The sequence below is a fragment of the Podarcis liolepis genome, assembly GCF_965112155.1.
Source record: "Podarcis liolepis genome assembly, chromosome: 3".
In the NCBI taxonomy this organism is placed as follows: Eukaryota; Metazoa; Chordata; class Lepidosauria; order Squamata; family Lacertidae; genus Podarcis; species Podarcis liolepis.
Genome location: NC_139557.1, coordinates 38,818,875 through 38,837,699, shown reverse-complemented (window position 1 = coordinate 38,837,699; position 18,825 = coordinate 38,818,875). Strand labels below are relative to the sequence as shown.

The 18,825-nt window shown below is 40.9% G+C and overlaps 1 protein-coding gene across 5 annotated transcripts in view; it reads right to left on the bottom strand.

Moving 5' to 3' along the window:
- COL19A1 (collagen type XIX alpha 1 chain) overlaps positions 1 to 18,825 on the bottom strand; it is a 188,984-nt gene that overhangs the window by 62,193 nt on the left and 107,966 nt on the right. For all 5 annotated transcript variants that reach the window (XM_083497359.1, XM_083497360.1, XM_083497357.1 and 2 more), the window contains exons 16-17: positions 17,624 to 17,677; positions 5,951 to 6,004 (exon numbers count right to left, since the gene is read on the bottom strand). In XM_083497359.1, coding sequence (XP_083353485.1) covers positions 5,951 to 6,004; positions 17,624 to 17,677 — 108 coding nt within the window. The remainder of the gene's footprint in view (positions 1 to 5,950; positions 6,005 to 17,623; positions 17,678 to 18,825) is intronic.

Genomic DNA, 18,825 nt, shown 5'->3' with positions numbered 1-18,825 from the left:
GTCGTGCCATGGCCCTAGCCACCAGCAGGGCATCGGACAGGATCCACGACCGCCGGATTCCTTTAATGGAATACCCAACAAGGGGAGGGCTAGGTGATGGCCACAACCTGCCCTCCAACACACGACACATATTCCAATGCCTAACTGCCACCCGAGCCAAAAAGGGCTCACCGCCAAATACACTCACAGCTGCAACCAATCCCTAATGCTTTTGATGATATTGGCCAACCACACATCATTTCCACGATTAGAGAAATGAATGCCATTGGATCGAAACAGAGCCACCTCGCTGAACTTGATGTCAGCGTGCTCGATCATGTGGTCATTCATATAACACAATTTGCAAGCCACCACATGATTCAAGAGTTTCCTGGAATTGTCAATGGCCACAGGGCAATGACTGCCACACCAAACTCTCCTCTTCAGAAGGGAGGACCAAAACAAGGTTGACTCGGGAAACAGAGCAGCAAGTTCATCTAAGTCCTTCTTTATGTTCAATAACAAGTCCAAGCTCTTCCTGAATGCTAAGTCGTTTACCCCCAGCTGAATGATCTGGATGTCGGGAGGACCAAACAATGCTGCTTTTCAGGGTGCAGAATGAGGGCACAGAGCTGCCGCGGCTGCTTGAATGCGGCTAAACCCCGCCCGCAAGCCAGCCCTATTGGCTGGCCTACGGGCGCAGCAGCCGGGTAAACTGACGCAGGGGGAACCGGCTCCCGCTCACAACTCCTCCCCTCTGTTAGGAGGAGAGGCTTTCCTCTCTCCATCATGCAGTTCACATCGTTGTGGGTCCACATTGCTGTGATGGCAGGCTTTTAAATATTACAGCATGTTGGGTGGGAAACATTTATAGGGCTGTAAATTTTTATTCCCCTCTCCCCACTGCTCATCTGAAAACCAATAAAAAGATGCAATAGTGCAGCAACACTGTCTGATGAATTTGCAGGAAACCAGAGGGAGTGCTGTGAAAAGGTGCTCTAGTAAGCATGCAGGGGTGCCTATTTTCTGAAGGAATTATGTAATAAAAATGTGCCTTTCCAAAGCTTTTTGGAACAGTTCAAACATCTAACTACTCCAAAGAAATATATCCTTTCACTTGCTCTTTGATTCTTATTTTGAGGGACCAACTCTGAAGCTTTCTAAGTACTATAATGAACTGTTCAATGAAAAGATTTCAGTGCTGTCTATGAGAATGTGGATACAGAATCACTAGAGGGAGCTGCTGTTCTATTTTTTAAAAAATGCACTTCTTGGGTATTTTTTCCAGCATGAAATACCACACACTAAACTGAACACTACTGAGATCTCTAGCAGTGAAATAATGGAACAATGCTCTAAAACAACACAAGTGAAAAAGAAATTGTATCTAAGAGTTTTGCACCAAAAGGGAATGCCAATTCTTGTTCATAATTACTGATTTTTCAAAAAAATAATAATTTAATACTCTAAGGTAAAAGAAAAAGAAATGTCAAAGAAGTAACATGATTCTTAACAGAAGCAATTAATATTCTTCATGACTTCTGTGGAATCTGGATTTGGTCCAGTGAGAATTAGAGTAATTTTAGACATCTCAAAGTAAGTAATAGCTCCCCTTAGTAAACTACCAATCTGCTCTGGTCCGATCACGTGGTGCCTGAAACTGCTCGCTCTTTGACAAACAAGAAAATAGCTCTGAAATCATTTGTGGAGGCGCAGAGCAGAGCAGTCACAGTGATCAAGGGGTTACAATAAAACAAAACAAAACAAAAAACAGATCACCTTAACATCAGAAAACAGCTCTGTGCAAAACTGAATTTGGATTTATCTATTACATTGTTACATTTATATCCTACTTTAACTCCAAGAACCTCAAGGAAGCATGGTTCTCTTCGGGTTTATCCGACCCTGTGAGGTGGGCTTGGCTGAGAGGAAGTGATTGGCCCAAGGTCACCCAAGCGAACTTCATAGATGAATGGGGATTGGAACCCTGGTCGCCCAGGTCTTCGTCTAACACTCAAACCACTACACTGCACTCGCTCTGCTCTCTCCATGTCCTCCCACATATGCTGCTGTAACCAAGATTTTATTCACTGCTAGCTGAATGCTTTCCATGCTACTTAAGTTCCATGTTTTTAACTATGGAACATTCCCACAGGAGGCAGTGATCACCCCCAACCTAGATAGCTTTAAAAGAGGATGAGAAAAATTCATGAAGGAGAGGTCTATTGATGGCTATTAGCCATGATGCCCATGTTCTACCTCCACCGCTGGGGGCTGCAATGCTTCTGAATACCAGTTACTGGAAACCACAGCAGGGAAGAGTGGTCTTGTGCTCGATCCTGATGTTGAGTTTCCCACAGGCATCTGGTTGGTCACAGTGGGAACAGTATGCTGGACTAGATGGGTCAATGGGCTGATCCATCAGGCTCTTCTTACGTTGGACCATTTGTGAAGATTTGTGATTGCTCCCATAGCCCCTTACACACAAAAACATTCATCTTCCTCAGTAAGATGTCATTTTCCCTACCCTTGCAGCAACCTGCTCTGACCCACCCCTGGGGGACCTAGTCAGACCTACATCCAGAAATCTGTGCTTTGTCAGTGTATCAGAAAGAATACAGAGAAATCATTGCACCGTATAGCAGAAGTGAAAGCTGAAAATTAATGGCAGCAGGGGGGGAGGCAGTATGTGTGTGGAGAATGGGGTGGTTGGTGTGTGGAGAACGGGCGGAGAACCGTGTATGGTTATTAATCATGCACATTCTTTTTTCATCCATATTTACCTGCTGACTCTAACCCACACATAAGTACATTACTGGCCTCTTTCAAACATATCCTCATTTCATTCCCCTCGCCCCCAATCTTTGCTCATTGAATGCTGCTGTTTTGCAAAGCTCTCAGTCTAATGAAGCACCTTTTATTTAAAAATCTAAATGAACCCCCGCTTACTTCTGAATGGTTTCGCGCCAAAAGCATTTGGAAAAGTAGCAGAAGAGCTTCAACGACAAATCCACAGAGGTATTTGAGCCACAAACAGAAGTTGTGATGCCAAAACATCCCTATCAGATCAGCTGACATGAAGGCAGCAGTCTAAAGAATCATGAATATTATCAGCTTGAAGGTGGTGAGAAGAATGAAAATGAAAGAAAAATGTCAAGGGTAATCAGACAGTTATGTACAGTATATGACTCACCCATGAATTAGAAGAAAGTTTAGAGATGTGTGTGGTCAGTGGTTTTCACCTTTATAACTTTTCACAATTTTAGCATCTAATGTGAAAATCATTTTAAATGTCCCTGTGTTATATGGATTAAACTTTAGACGCCGTTTCCCCCCTAAAATTAAAAAAAATAATCCAGTACATATTTAATGCAAGAAGACCAAGTGTTTCAGCATTTATAATACAAAAAGAGCTATTATTATATATGTAATCTTTTTTTAAAAAAAATCTCTGTAAGGTTTGCTACCAGTTGACTACCTTAAACAGCATTAACTCAGAACATTTCCAAATCAGCTTTGTACTTTTTAATATATTTAATATACCTTCATCTGCCAGTGTATTCCCATTTCACTAGAATTTTTTTCTTCACAGATTTTGCCTTTAAGTTATAACTGTATTCCTGGAATAGTCTCCATGTGTCTATGTCAAGCAGAATTATTACCCTCTTGTTTTTCCAGGTGATGAATGGGGGCACTGTTTGGGTCACTATCTCAGTTTTCCTTTCCTGAGATATATTGTTATGTTGTTTGTTCTTTTTGTCTTTAGTTAAGTGAAGGCACTGTATATTCCCATTTATTCACCCTTTCCTTCACAGCTGTAATTTTTTACTGTCTCCAGAAACACTTTTGTTGCAGAGCAGACAAGATTCCCTGTAGCTCTAAAGGAGATGCACTGTAGAATATGGATTTCTGCCCATCATGTTCCACATCCAAGAGTGAAAACTGATCAGACACTAACATCTGAAATACAGAATTACAAGCCTCCTGACATCACTCCTCTGGGTACGTAAAGTGGGTGTCCCATTTAGGGACATTCTGAGCACCAAATTCTCACATACACAAGGCATCATGAATTCCGGTCATTCCCCCCTTTCTCCCTTGCATGGGCATCTAGCACACCAGGCAATTACAGGAGAAGGGAGTTCTTGTTAGGATCGTCCTACTCTTGTGTAGGACCCTGGCAGAGACACATGCCCGACTTGCATGTTCTCTCCCTCCTGGTATGTCATTCGGGAGCTTCAAAAGCTTTCCTTAGCCCAAACATCACAGCGACTGATACCAAGAAGCATCAGCACACTTACGATCCTGCAGAGTATTGGCAGTTCGCGTAACAGACTCAATAGCTCATCATTTTGGCTAATCTCCTTTATTTACATATAATACACTCGGAGCATTCTGCCTTAGCTCCTTCCTCTTTCTCGTCAGACAGCAAAGAGAGAAAGAACAAAGGACAATATTCCCACTTCACGGAACACAGCAATACCAAAACATCCTGTCTCCGTCACTTCCCACACTCTGGAATGAAAACATACACCGTCATGTGATAGACAACAATCCCATGACTGCAAACACGGAGCAGGAATCCTAACAGTTCTCAGTGCACACCCAAACCCCAGTCCACTCTGCCCCTACTGCCCAGCCAAAGAATGCAAAGTTCAAAGTCATAGGTGTTTGGGTCACCATGTATGCCAGTGCATGCACACTAAGTAGTGTGGTAATGGGGAACAGAATTCTGTCATTCCTCATGTGAAGCCCCCCCCCCGGTATGTGGCCATTGCATCCACATGAGTATAAACAACACATTAATTCTAAATGCAGAATCTCTGCAAAAACAATAGGAGTTGTAGCATGAACTCCATTACTTTCTATCACTATATTTATTTAAAAGATAAAAACCTACCAGAAAAGAAGAAGATTCACAAAAGAATATCAACACCTTCTTTTTTTAAAAAAAACAACAACCAGTAATTTTTTGTGAAATATAAATCCATCTACTAAAAAAGATACATCTAGCCGTTGGTACATTCCATGTGTTTGTGTGCTTTCAAAGAACATAGAATCAAGGTGGTATGGGTGTGGGTGTGGGTGTGAAATAGAGGTTTCCATTAAAATATTAATGCAAAATGCCATCCTTCCAGAGGCTGCATCCATTCCATGATTTGAGGAATTTCCTTGAGAGGCAGATATGTGAGCAAGCTCACATTCCAAACCATGCAAATCTAGCAACGAAGGAAACAATCCCCAAATGCTTAGATCTGAATTAAAGCCTCTAGTGATGCGTTATTGCAATTCCTTTCATACAGTTTATGTATTTCTTAATCTTCTTTAATTCTTCAGCAAACTCATTTGATCTACAGTTGAATGCTCTTTCCAGCATTGGTTATAATCCTTTCCACCATTCGGACTATTGGGAAGCTCACCGTGCAGCCCTTCATCTTTTGCAATTACGCCTCTGAGACAGAAATTATCCCATCTTAAGCACACAGCATCATCAGTTTGGGTAAACTAAATTAGCAATATCCCTCAGATAATGTACACATAGCCAGCTTCTTGAATTACTAACCAATTTCTTCACATTTCCACTGGAGCTTCAGAAGTTATGTTCCTTTCCTATTAGTCGCTTACTCCATTCCTCTACAAGCGTCTGCAAAATATTTTATTTGCCTTGTGGCTCAATTGCACCGTATCTGCTTTGCATACAGAAGGTTCCTGGTTCGGTCCCCAATACCACCAGGTATAGCTGGGAATGTTCCCTGTCTGACATCCTAGACAGACTCTGCAGTCAATACTGAGCTTTAGGGACTAATGGTTTGTCTCACTATAAGGCAGCTTCCAACACTCCTATGCTTTTTTTCCTGTGCAGTTGTAAAGGTTAGATACTGCGGAGAAAATGATTGTTCTTTTAAAGCTACCGTTGGATGATCTGCTACAAATTCTTGACTGAACTTAGCATCACACAGCAGTTACTCACAGGCGGTCCTGGTGGCCCTGCCTTTCCGGGGAGTCCTGGCTTTCCTCGTCGTCCCTGGATATAAAGAAACAAAGAAACAGATAATTACTAGAAGAATAAATGAGCGTTAGGGAGAAGGGCTTGTTAAGGATAAAGCGGTCTCATTTATTTAAGAAGCAAGTATGTCTGCAGAAATTATTACCGGAAAGATTCAAACCTGACCCTGTGATACAACTTTAGCTTCTAGACTGCTAACGAAATCTTATACTGCTGTAGCTAAAACACTCTCCTATCCTTCTTGAAGGGAAAGCTGAATAATACCCAAATACCTACCCCAACCCCTTTTACACTGTTGATGGTTTTTATTCCTGCAAACAGGACCCAAACTGGTCTTACTCTCATCTGTAAGAAAAAAGGCTAACTCATTATCTGCCTCCCTACTCAGCTTTCCTAGGGGACTGGAAAAACCAGGACAGCATCAAAAGTGGTTAAATTTTAGTGTCACTTTTGGTGTTGTTGTTTTTTGTTTTTTATGTGGTGCTGCAAAGGTAAAGGTAAAAAGGTAAAGGACCCCTGGATGGCAAAATCCAGTCAAAGGTGACTGTGGGGTGTGGCGCTCATCTTGCTTTTCAGGCCAAGGTACCTGATGTTTGTCCATAGACAGCTTTCTCGGTCATGTGGTCAGCATGACTAAACCACTTCTGGTGCAATGGGACACTGACAAGTGCCAGGGTGCACAGAAACGCTGTTTATCTTCCCACCACAGCGATACCTATTTATATACTTGCACTGGTGTGCTTTCGAACTGCTAGGTTGGCAGAAGCTGGGACCAAGTGACAGGAGCTCACCCTGTCGGGCGGAATTGAACCGCCAACCTTCTGATTGGCAAGCAAGTCCAAGAGGCTCAGTGGTTTAGACCACAGTACCACCTATCTCCTTTTTGGTGTTGCAAAAGGCAGTGTTCACTTATTCAGAAAGAATAGCCCTGGAAATAAGTTGTTTGTTTCCATGTCACAATGTTCAGTTCACTTAGCAATCACTAACTGGCAAGGGAAGTCCGTGTGACCAGTGACTCTAAATTGGCTATGTTTGCCCTCAGTGACATCAGCACAGAACCACAGCTGATTGGCTATGTAGTATTGTGATGTCCCAAATGCCTTGAATTGCTGGAGGAAAGAGATCTAATCAGGGGGCAGAAAGGGGTGAATGATATCAGTACAGCAGATAGGTGAAACTATGGCAGTTAATAGATATGAAAATTCACACATTTAATGAATTTTTTGGAAAATATGTCAGAAAGTTGTACTTGCTGAAGTGACCCTTCAGTGGCCCTTACAATTCAAGAAAAGTTATAAATACCACTTTTTAAGCACTTAAAAAGTACAACTGCATGCATAAGAGAGCTGATATGGGGTACTTATGTCTGTTGCCACTCTAGTAAACAAGCATTTCCTTGAACTTATGCTGGAAACAGTGGCAAAGAATAAGACTGTAAAGCAGAAAGAAGCCACGCAACTTACAATTGAATCAATGAGCTTTAACAGCTTTCAGACAATTACTAGAAACAAAAGGGAAAATTCGCTTCAACATATTTTTAACTTGCATTCATTTTACAGGTTATGGTTCAGGGATAAAAGCATTTTGATAGGACGCTAACATTCAGCAAGTCCAGAACTGCAATATAATTCAGACATATACAATAGGCTGTGTTTAACACATTTACAAATGTCCTCCCCTCCATTTTCTAGACTGATTTTCAGCTATGTTGTAAGTGAACTGAATTATGTGCTTCCTACTTATTGATCTCCATTACTTAAGTCATCTGTCACCTGCTAAGAGTCACAGCCAGCTAAACCTTGATTCCAAGAGCTAAGCAATTCTATGGGAATCCAAGACCGGAAAACAGTAGATTAACATTTTTCAGCAGCCATGTGTCTCCTGGTATCACTTTTAAGTTCATGCATTTCACATATGGCCGTGCATTTTTAGGTCAATATGCTATCTGTTAACTTAGCTTTTCATTGATAGCTTTTAAAGCTTTTTGTTTGACTGTTTCCAGAGATGTCAGCTTGTTTTTTTTAAGGTTAAGACGATGAAGATACAACAATTATTTTTTTATTAAAAAAAAAACCTCAGTAGTTTTATTTCCTTCTGAAACCTGATCTCTAGTTATTTATCAATTTATAAGTTGTTTACATTGGCTTGAATCTACATAGAGTTCCCCTATGCAAAGTTCTGTTCACAGCACACTCCTGGGACATAGGGGAGAGAAGATTTCCATTGATTCTTCCTTCCCTTAGCAGCCTTCTGAAAAGCTGCTCGGGGGGTGGGGGTGGCTGTTCCAGAACTCTGGAGTCCCCAAGTGTTTAGGATTGAGATCTGTGCTTTTTAACTTGTTCATAAATGATCTAGAGTTGGTGGTGAATAGTAAGGTAGCCAGGTTTGTTGATGAAACTACATTGCTCAGCATTGTTAAAGCAAAAAGAGATTGTAAGAACTTCAAAAGGACCTCTCCAGACCGAATGAATCGGCGATAAAATGGCAAATGCAATCCAATGTAAATAATGTAAAGTTATGCATCTCAGGGCAAAAAACCCCAATAATCTTAATATCACATATAACGTCATAGAGTCTGAACTGCTGGGGATTGACTAGGAACATAGTGGATAGCTTGATGAAGATGTCGAACCAGTGTATGGCACCTGTCAAAAACATGAATTCCATTTTAGGGACCATTAGGAAAGGAACTGAAAATAAAACTGCTAATATAATAATGCCATTATACAAATATGTGGTGTTATTGCATGTGGACAGTTCTGGACACCTTACCTCAAAAAGGATAGAATAAGAAGGGCTTCACAAAAGGGCAAGCAGAATGATCAAGAGGATGCAACAACCCCACTTTGGGGTAGTGTTACAACATGTGCAGCTTTTTAGTATAGAGAAAGGTTGAGCAAGAGGCAATATGATTGAAGTGTATATACTTATGCATAGAATGGAGAAAGTGGATTTTTTTTATTAAAAAAAAACACACCAAACCAAACCATTTAACAACATTTATATACTGCTTGACTGTAAGAAAACCTCTAAGGACTTACAAAAGTATAAAATATAACATCTAAATTCTCAATTCAAAATATTTTTAAATGGAATTTTCAAAATAAACATGCAAAGAATGATTAAAAGCAACAGTAGCTAAAAAGAGAGAAAACACATGTAACTTCTCCATGTTTTAAGAAGGCCCTGAAAAGAATACAGCAAAGGTTTGCATGATGTCAATAGGCAGCGAGCCCCAAAGTACAGGTGCTGCCACACTAAAATATTACTTACAAGTGCGGAAAGAGTATCATTTGACACCTGTAACTCTGCTAGTTCCACAAATTGAAGCAACTGTGTAGGCATACATGAGTCAAAGTGATCTTGTCCCGGATACTATTAGCCCAAAGATGGAAGCAAGAAGAAATACCAACAAAAGAAGAGTGGCAAGAGAAACTGATGAACTATGCTGAGATGGCAAGACTAACAGGGAAAATTCAGAGCCAGCAGGACCAGACTTTCCTAAAGGAATGAAAGAAGTTTTCAATATATCTGGAAAGCGATTGTAATCAATTGACATCGCTTGTAGGGTTCAAAGATGTTTTGTAAGGAGTAATTTATAAATTATTGTGAAAAGAATTAAGAACAGATGTATTGGAAATTGAAGTTTATAGCAATAATTATAGTAACAAAATGCATAACTAGAAAGGCTTTAGAAAACCATCAGTTGAGGTTGAAGGACGTCTTAGGCTGTCATAGCCAAAAATTTCGAAATGATGTTTAAAAGGATGTTATGTTGGAAAATATGTGTAAAAACCAATAAAAATTATTTTTTTAAAAAACAACAACAAAATGATCTTGTCCCAGTTGCGAATGGGCAACCAATGCAGATCTCTGATTAGGCTGCAACACTTCACTAACTGAGCTTCTGGATCAAGCACAAAGGGAAGCCCCACTTGCAGTAGCCCCATCTTGAAGTCACCAGTGCCTACCTAAAAAAAAAAAGTTTCCCTCCCTCTTTTATAACATGGACATCCAATTCATGGACATCCAATGAAGATGAATGTTGGAAGATTCAGGACTGACGGAAGTACATCCCCCCCCCCCCCAACAAGCATGGTTGAACCATGGAATTTGCTTCCACAAGAGGGAGCAAAGGCCACTACCCTGGATGGCTTTTAAAGAAGATTAAACCAATTTGTGGAAGATAATGCTATCAGTGGCTACTAACCAGATATGCTCTACCTCCACTGTCAGAGGAAGTATGTTTCTGAATAGCAGTAGCTGGAAAATGCAGGAAGATTGATCAGGCCCTGTTTGTGGGCTTCCCACAGGCATCTAGCTGGCCGCTGTGAGAGCAGGATGCTGACTTGCAGTTATTTGAATCTTTGGTTCTAATCCAAAAGCCTTGTGTGCTACAATGTGGACATAGGGCCGCCCGCGTGTCTAAGCTTCCATGATACTGCCACAGAAGTCAATGGGAAAGCTGTTCCATGCAACCAGATTATTTGGAATCTGAACCCAGTTTTCTCTAGTCCAACTTACAAAAACTTACAATTTAAATAAGGAAACAAAAGAGATGTAGACCCTGAAATATGATACTCTAAATCTTAAACAGTTTTAAAACATATTACAATTAGAATGAACTTGTGCGACAATAGCGTGAAAATCAAATGCTAATGGCCACCTTAAAAGTAGTTTCCTGTGTCTGTCTGTCTGTCTGTCTGTCTGTCACTTAGTGTGTATTGACTTTAGAGTGACACTTTAAATGGGAGCAGTCTAAACAAAGTAGCAGGGAAAGCATTAAGCCAAAGAAAATGGGACTTTGACTGACATGCACAACTGTGACTCAGGTGCTAATTACCACAGAAAAACATTATACCCTCGCAAACCCTTAAACCTTTTCCCCTCTAAGATGTCATACACAAAGTTAGAGTGGACATCGTAGTAAACAGGATGCCAAAACACCTTGTGCCAGTCAGCCACGAGCCTTCCGAAACATACTCCATTACTATCATTCCCTCTATTTCCAATTTAAGCCGTTGCATTTTCCTGCATATGTAGCCAAACGGCACCACCACAGAGAACTGATAAATGACTGGAAAGAAAAATGGAATCGCCAGAAAAGGAGGCAGAAGGAAGAGACACACAAATACAGGGGTGTCAACTTGAATAAAATATGGGGGGGAGGCAAGCTCCGCCTTGCATAATTGATCACATGACGCGGTGCACACACACCATTTGAATGGCAATGTCCATCAACAGAAACAGAATAGGAGAAAACAAATGTTTTGTTGCAAGGTCCCATTTGTTTTCTCCTAATCTGTTCCTATGACAATTACAGTTGCACCTAACTGCTTATAAATAGTTACACACACACTGGCAACGTTGTGTATTGCCTTGGTTAAAGCATCTAGAGCCCTGTCTATCACGTGTGTGGCAGGGGAAGGGAAAGGACTGAATCCAGCCCCCTGCTCTTCCTCTCAACCTATGGATCACTGTGATTTCAGCAAATATTTGGCATCATCAAATTTAATAAATAAATGAAAATAAAATCATTCACAGAACATCCAATTGTATACATCGACGGTTCCCAAAGGGTGGCCCGCAGATCCCAGGGGGTCTGCGTAAGCCACCCAGGGGGTCCTTGGCACCACATAACAAAAACTACCCTAGAGATATGAAAAATTTCCAAAAGCGGAGGATCCATGGCTTGACTTTTGAAAAGCAGGGAGTCTGTAGTACTTAGCTAACTGGAGTTATGGCAAATGTGTGCATATGGTGGTTTAGTGGTTAAAAAGCACTATGCCCATTAAATGACAGCTCTGAATATTTGTGAAACAGGAATGGGTTTGTTCTCTTGTGTTATAACCACTATTTTAAAACATTCAGCCTTCTTCTCTCAAGAGACCATATGATCCTTCTCTCTCCCTGCTCACCCACGATTATATGCCAGGAGAAGAAACATCCCATTCAGCTTACATTAACAGCAAGAAATGTGAATTAGCCTTTTTCTCTCTCATTAAGTGGAAGCAATTTTGGGGTGGGAAGGATAGCAGCAGCAGTCTCTTGCTAGAAGGGCTAGCAGTTGTCTTTCATCCCTATGCTACCTTGATTCAATTTCAGATGAATGAGCAAGGGCTGGAAAGATACACTAAAAGCCCTCATTAGCCTTCAGAAACAATGAATCACAGGTCCATCCAGGAAACAAACAACTTCTTAATATATCCCATATCATGCAAAATCTGCATCCAGATGGGTATGTGTATCTTTCTATCTACAGCATTCAGTTTCCTGTCCATATTGCTGTTTTGTTTTGTTTTTCCAGATTGTAAAATGTTTGCATATGGTCAATGAGATTTAAGTGTGTGTAGAATTCCTAAACTGAATGCAAAAGTCTTACGCCCTGCCTTTCCGGCGAAAAACAGATCATAATGAAGAACTGAATTTTGCCGATGGAAAAATTATAAACTCCCTTTTCCCTCCTTCAGCTTCTGGAAGCTGGCAGATTGCTTGCCAATTCTATGAATTAGAGAGAGCTGTTGTTGTTTAGTCATGTCCAACTCTTTGTGACCCCGTGGACCAGAGCACGCCAGGCACTCCTGTCTTCCACCGCTTCCCGGAGTTTCATCAAATTTATGTTGGTAGCTTCTATAACACTGTCCAATCATCTCGTCCTCTGTCGTCCCCTTCTCCTTGTGCCCTCAATCTTTCCCAGCATCAGGGTCTTTTCCAGGGAGTCTTCTCTTCTCATGAAATGGCCAAAGTATTGGAGCTTCAGCTTCAGGATCTGTCCTTCCAGTGAGCACTCAGGTCTGATTTCCTTCAGAATGGATAGGTTTGATCTTCTTGCAGTCCATGGGACTACAAACATGCAAACCCTTTTAGATGTGTGACTTTATTATCTCAGAGCCAAACCAGATGTGATGATAAAACACAACATTTTGGGTGACCCCCCTCTCCATGCTCATGGTAGTGCTCTGCATCATATCCCATTCTGTTCCAGAGGGTTCTCCAACCCTCAGGGTGAGTGCTTAAGGGGGTTGGAGACAGCAGGCCTTTTCAATAACATGGCTCTACCAAATGGATTCAGTAAAGCTCCTCGGCTTGCAGCAGTACTAGCACTTGAAAACGTTTTAAGAATTTCTGCTTGATTTGGGCCAGAACATTCTGAGCTTTATTTCAACTGTGTCTAAGTGAATATGAACAGCTGCAATGTGGTTTGACGGTCCACTGCAATAACACTTTCACATGGCTTGAAGTTCGAATAAAAAGGAATGGTCTTTCATGTGGTTTACTGGAGATGTCATAGCAAAAATGAAAGTGGCACAGATGATATTCTTGTTCAGAACAAAAAACCCACTACAGGTCGAAGCCACATATAACCATATTAATGAATGACATGGATCTAATGGCAGGAAGAGGAGCACGTATGTGTGTATTAACTTGTTAATACAAACATTATTTGCCCCATTTTGCCGTTTTTGTGCTTTCAGAGTTGATTTGTATTTTAACATAGAGGCTCTGAATAGAGTGCAATGGGCAACCTTCTCGTTCCCCCTCACAATTTTTGGTCATTCTTAACCAAGCCTGTATTTTGATTTGGGCAAGCATGAAATGTCTGGCAAGACTTGCTTTGCCCTGTGACACAAGCTAAAGAACAAACCAGAAAACATGTGGGAAATTCTTTGACTGGAGATCCTGATGCTTACTTTTTTCATTTCTTTTTTTTGTCAAAAGAAGCATGTGCCCTGCAAACTTGGTCAGGCAGGACCATGGTGCTGGGGAGAAATTTTAACTGTTTCCCTCCAGACCACTTTTCCACACAAGTACTTCAGGGGGCATAAGAAAAATGGCACAGTTGGAAAGGATTAACCCTATTCCCCATGCCATGGTCCTTATCTAACTCATCGCCTAATTCATCACCTATCTCAGCACAGTGATGTGAAGAAAAAGAGAAGTTCCAGGAGACCCAGTCAGGACTCTCTCATCTACTTTGCTTCTAAAATGTAGGCTAAGGGTGTCTCTAGCCCCCCTCTTCCTCCAATGAATAGTGATTTGGGCAGGGTTTTCCCATATACTCCCATTTTCTGTGTCTTGGCCCGCACACAAATGAGGTGGCCCAAGGAGCGAACTCTAGAAAATTCTCTTAGTATTTGTCGTAGCAGGTGTTAATGAGTCCTTAGCTTGCCACTCAGCTCAGGAGAAAGAGCCTAAGAAGAGTAATAGCCGTGAATAGAGAATCCACAACACCTAGTGCTATTCCAGAGGATAAAGCGGGTGGTGACTACAGGGGGCAGGAAAGGAAGGGAGTCCTGTAACACAAGTGGAAGCCTGTTCCACTTGCATAATGGCAGAACTGGACTGGACACAAGTCCTACGAGGCAACACTTCTAAATTACTCAATCTGTAGCAATCTTCAAAACCAGTAATGCTTAAATTCTGCATTTTGTAACTTTGTTTCTATGGTAACGTCTGCATGCACCAGAATAAGTGTATTATATCAAAAGCATCAGCTACCCAAATGCTACAGAATAAAGGAAATATAATAACGAAAAAATCTAGTCAAAGGTGAAAGAGAATATATGCAGTGCTCTTAGCTAAAATCTGAAAGGCTTTCTCCTTTCTGGCATCTTTTTCCATGTATATGATTTCTGGTGGGTGAGGGTTTCGCAAAGCATGTTTCTTGTAGCAGAGGCCTTAAATGGATCACTTGCAGCTTCACAACATGCCTTGTGGAGTCATTACAGCATCTTTCTTCAAGGCACATCTTCAAAGCTACCACAAAGCAAATGACTGTTCTCCATCTTGTTCTATAAATGAAGAACTCACTCCTAGTTTTATAGCAAGCACTCTTTCCTAGTGCAAGGCCAGCTAATTTGGTTTGGGGGAAGGGAGGCTGTGCCTGTGATTGACAGGCACAAACTATGTGACCAGATTTAAGATCCCTGTTACCTAATGCAGAGCTAAACTTTGACCTCTCATTTTAGCATCTTTTAAGACATTTTACAACTCTCAGGGTAATGATCAATGCACCTAACAGTCTTTAATCAATAGATAACTCAGAAAATTGAAAAGAGCTATGCAATTATAAGCTTCCTTCACTGACTGTTTTTTTAAATTATTATTATTTAAATCAGAATCATCACCCATCAGCATTATACCAAGGAAACCAAAAGTTCTTAGTAATCTTGTAGGGAATTTACATTGAACAATTTTCTTTAACTCTCCTCTTCCACATCCCAAATAATAATGAGGTATGGCTTTGGTTAATGAAACGTTTTACGAAATGTCAGTGCTCATTAATGGAGACACAAATGGGAAAAAGAAATAGCAGGCTGGATCCCACACAAAATGCTATGTAGTACCATCAATTGACAAGTCCTGTACACCAGTGATTGAACATTTGAATGGGTTATTTAAGAACAAGCTATTTATATATTTCTGAGGCAATGTACTGATACTCTTCCTATAATTTTTGCTAGGGCCAGCTATGGAATCTGGAATCGAATGAATGCCATAAATGTAACATAACAGTAGGAATTAAGGAACATGTGGATCAACATCCTAATTTAATATAAGCAACTGTTGTAGACCAAGGACAGATTCACTTGCATTAGTATCAAATGCAGGCTTTGAAAGTCCGTATTTGGGTGACTAATGTTAGTATCTGGTTCTCAGTGGTATTTCCAAGAGCTAATTCAAATGTTCAGGCACCTGCATTTTACATTCTTTTCATGCACCCACAGAGAGCACATGGAGGTACCTTGCTTGAAGAAACTCCCATGTCAAATTCTTCTCCTAATGCTCTAAGAAGAGACTAAATAAACCTGTTTCCGTATACTCAGAGCTCAATAGTTCTGAAACACAAAAAAATGTAGAGAAGCCTTCCCCAACCTGAAGGCCTTCTTTTGGACTACAACTCCCATCAGACCTAGTCAGCATGGCCAATGGTCCAGGATAATGGCAGTTTAGTCCACCAACTGGAGGGCACCAAGTAGGAGAAGGCAGCTATATAAACAGGTAGGGGTTACCTTTACTAAGCTGCCCAACATGAATATTTGTCACACTCCGCTTGTTTTCTCATTCTCAGTTCCTTTTATATTTAGTGATATCATTTCATTTACTGTTGAAGAAGTTCTTACTAGCAGAAAGCCTCTTGATCTTTATATGAAACATTAAATGATTTATTATTCTTCTAATCGTAATTTTGTTTGCAAATCACTGAGGTTTAATCACCCACATTTCTTTATTTTGTATTTTATTTTAAAATAAATGTGTCAAAAGTGTGAGGAGGCCAAAAGGTTCTCTAAGAAAATGTACACTCTTTACTCCCACAGTCTTTTAGTTCTACACATTTAGACCAGACCAGATGGGACAGAGAAAATTATTCCAATCATAACCAGAAAATTATTAATTAGAAGAGACTTTTCCTTGACCCTGACATCCGAGCAGGAATTTTTTTTTGGAAAGTGACATTTGTTTAGCTTATATTTAGATTTTGCATTTTGTAAAACCCTGTTTAATTTATTGATGGCTTCTTTTCATCACAGGTTATCTTGTTGTGTTCACCTGCAAATGCTACCTCATCTTTCTTCAAACTTCTCCATATTACACATAATAACCAGATCCGCAGATAGTTGCTAAACAGAATTCTTAGCTTACATGTGCACCATATGGTTATGTGTGTGTGATATGCCTCTGAATGTATTAAGAACAGCTGGCACAGAATGTCCCACATGGTTTGAGCATATCTGCACCATAAACTTATATGACTCTTATACCAGTGTTGCTATTATAGTTCCCCCCCAGAGAAGCCTGGAAATTGCACTTCAGAGAGGTCAGTGTCAATTCGCTGCTAGAGAGTCCCCAACCCCTTCCATACAACAGTTCACTAGGTTTCCATGAGAGAATGAATAAGGTTGTGATCTGAGCCCCTTTCAGGGGCTAATTCTGTGAAAAATGAATGTGTATGAAGCAACAGGCTCCAAACTTATTGTATAAACATTTATTAAAGTCTGCTGTCAAGATGTTCTACCCTCCCCCTGCCACCCATCTATCTATTTATGTATATGTATATGTATATGTATATGTATATGTATATGTATATGTATATGTATATGTATATGTATATATTGCCATGGACTGAATGTATGCAAAGAGCTCCTGACTTGCCCATGGGAATTCAAAATGGAACCCCATCAACAATTATTTGGAGCGGAGGTACTCAAGTTATAAGTACCAATGCTCGACTTAGATGGGCCTCTCCATATCAAGCTCCTTCCGTTTCCTGAAAAGGGGAGATGGAATGGCAGTTAGCAGAAAGCTCCCTCAACAAGGAAGGCCTTGGTGGCAAATATCATGTAAAGTGAAGGTATTTTATTTTTTTAAAGCATGGGGAAAACAGAATGTCAGCGTCTGAGCAACATCTCACCAGGAGGAGGTGCCATACTATGCTGCTTGAAAGGTTCAGGGCAGTACCTCACAGAAAATATAACCAGATTGACCCCAACAGATTTCTGCAGTCGCCATTACAAAGTTCAACAAAGCAAAATATGGCTTCTCATTCAGCTGTTGCAACACAAGCATCTTAGTTCCTGCTCAGGAACAGCCTGTTGCGTAAGCAAGCATAAACCAGTTGTTCATGAATCTACTCACCCTCTGGCCTTCTTTCCCAGGTGGCCCCTGAGGACCTTCTATTCCTGGCACACCCTGTAAATACAAATAGTTTAGAACGTTTCTCATTAATATTACTTAGTTGTACTATGGAATCCTAAATCTTAGTGAGAAAGACTTCACTAACGTTTAATCAACCACATCTTCTTGCCCAATATCCATATATTGGTCATATCTACTTATGGGTAGAGCTGAAAAGTGTTAAATGTGTGAAAAGGTACGTAGAAAGCTGCATATGCAATGGAAAAGCCTGCTGGGTCAAAATTGCTGCAGTTCTGATACACACTGTTTTCTAGGCAGGTAGGTAGCCATGTTGGTCTGCCATAGTTAAAAAAAAAATTAAAAAAATCCTTCCAGTAGCACCTTAGAGACCAACTAAGTTTGTTATTGCTATGAGCTTTCGTGTGCATCCACACTTCTTCAGATATCTGAAGAATATCTGGGATGCAGGTGGCGCTGTGGGTTAAACCACAGAGCCTAGGACTTGCCGATTAGAAGGTCGGCTGTTCGAATCCCCATGATGGGGTGAGCTCCCGTTGCTTGGTCCCAGCTCCTGCCAACCTAGCAGTTCGAAAGCACGTCAAAGTGCAAGTAGATAAATAGGTACTGCTCCGGCAGGAAGGTAAACGGCATTTCCGTGTGCTGCTCTGGTTCGCCAGAAGCGGCTTAGTCATGCTGGCCACATGACCCGGAAGCTGTACGCCGGCTCCCTCGGCCAATAAAGCGAGATGAGCGCCGCAACCCCAGAGTCGGTCACGACAGGACCTAATGGTCAGGGGTCCCTTTACCTTTATAAGGTGCTACTGGAAGGAATTTTAAAATTTTGTTTTCTAGACAGTGACATTATTCTTATACACTCTCCTCTTTCCCAAATGGTGAGAAGTCAAAGGGCAGAGATAAAAGATTTTGTTTCCTCTGAATAACTTAGCATTAGATATTTGTAGTGTGTTCAAATATGCAAGCGGTAAATAATGGAGGCAAGCAGAAGCTCCTACAGGAGGCAGTAAAATGGCCAACTTCACATCAGATCCCTAGAGAGAGTTCCTTTGTTCTCCTAGGAACTTCCACATCAGCCAGCTCAGAACAATCTTTTCCCAGAATTCAAGTGGCAAAATGGCTTTTAGTTGTCTCTCTTGGCATTTTCAGACATTTAGTGTGTCAGTACACTGAATGGACATGAGGAG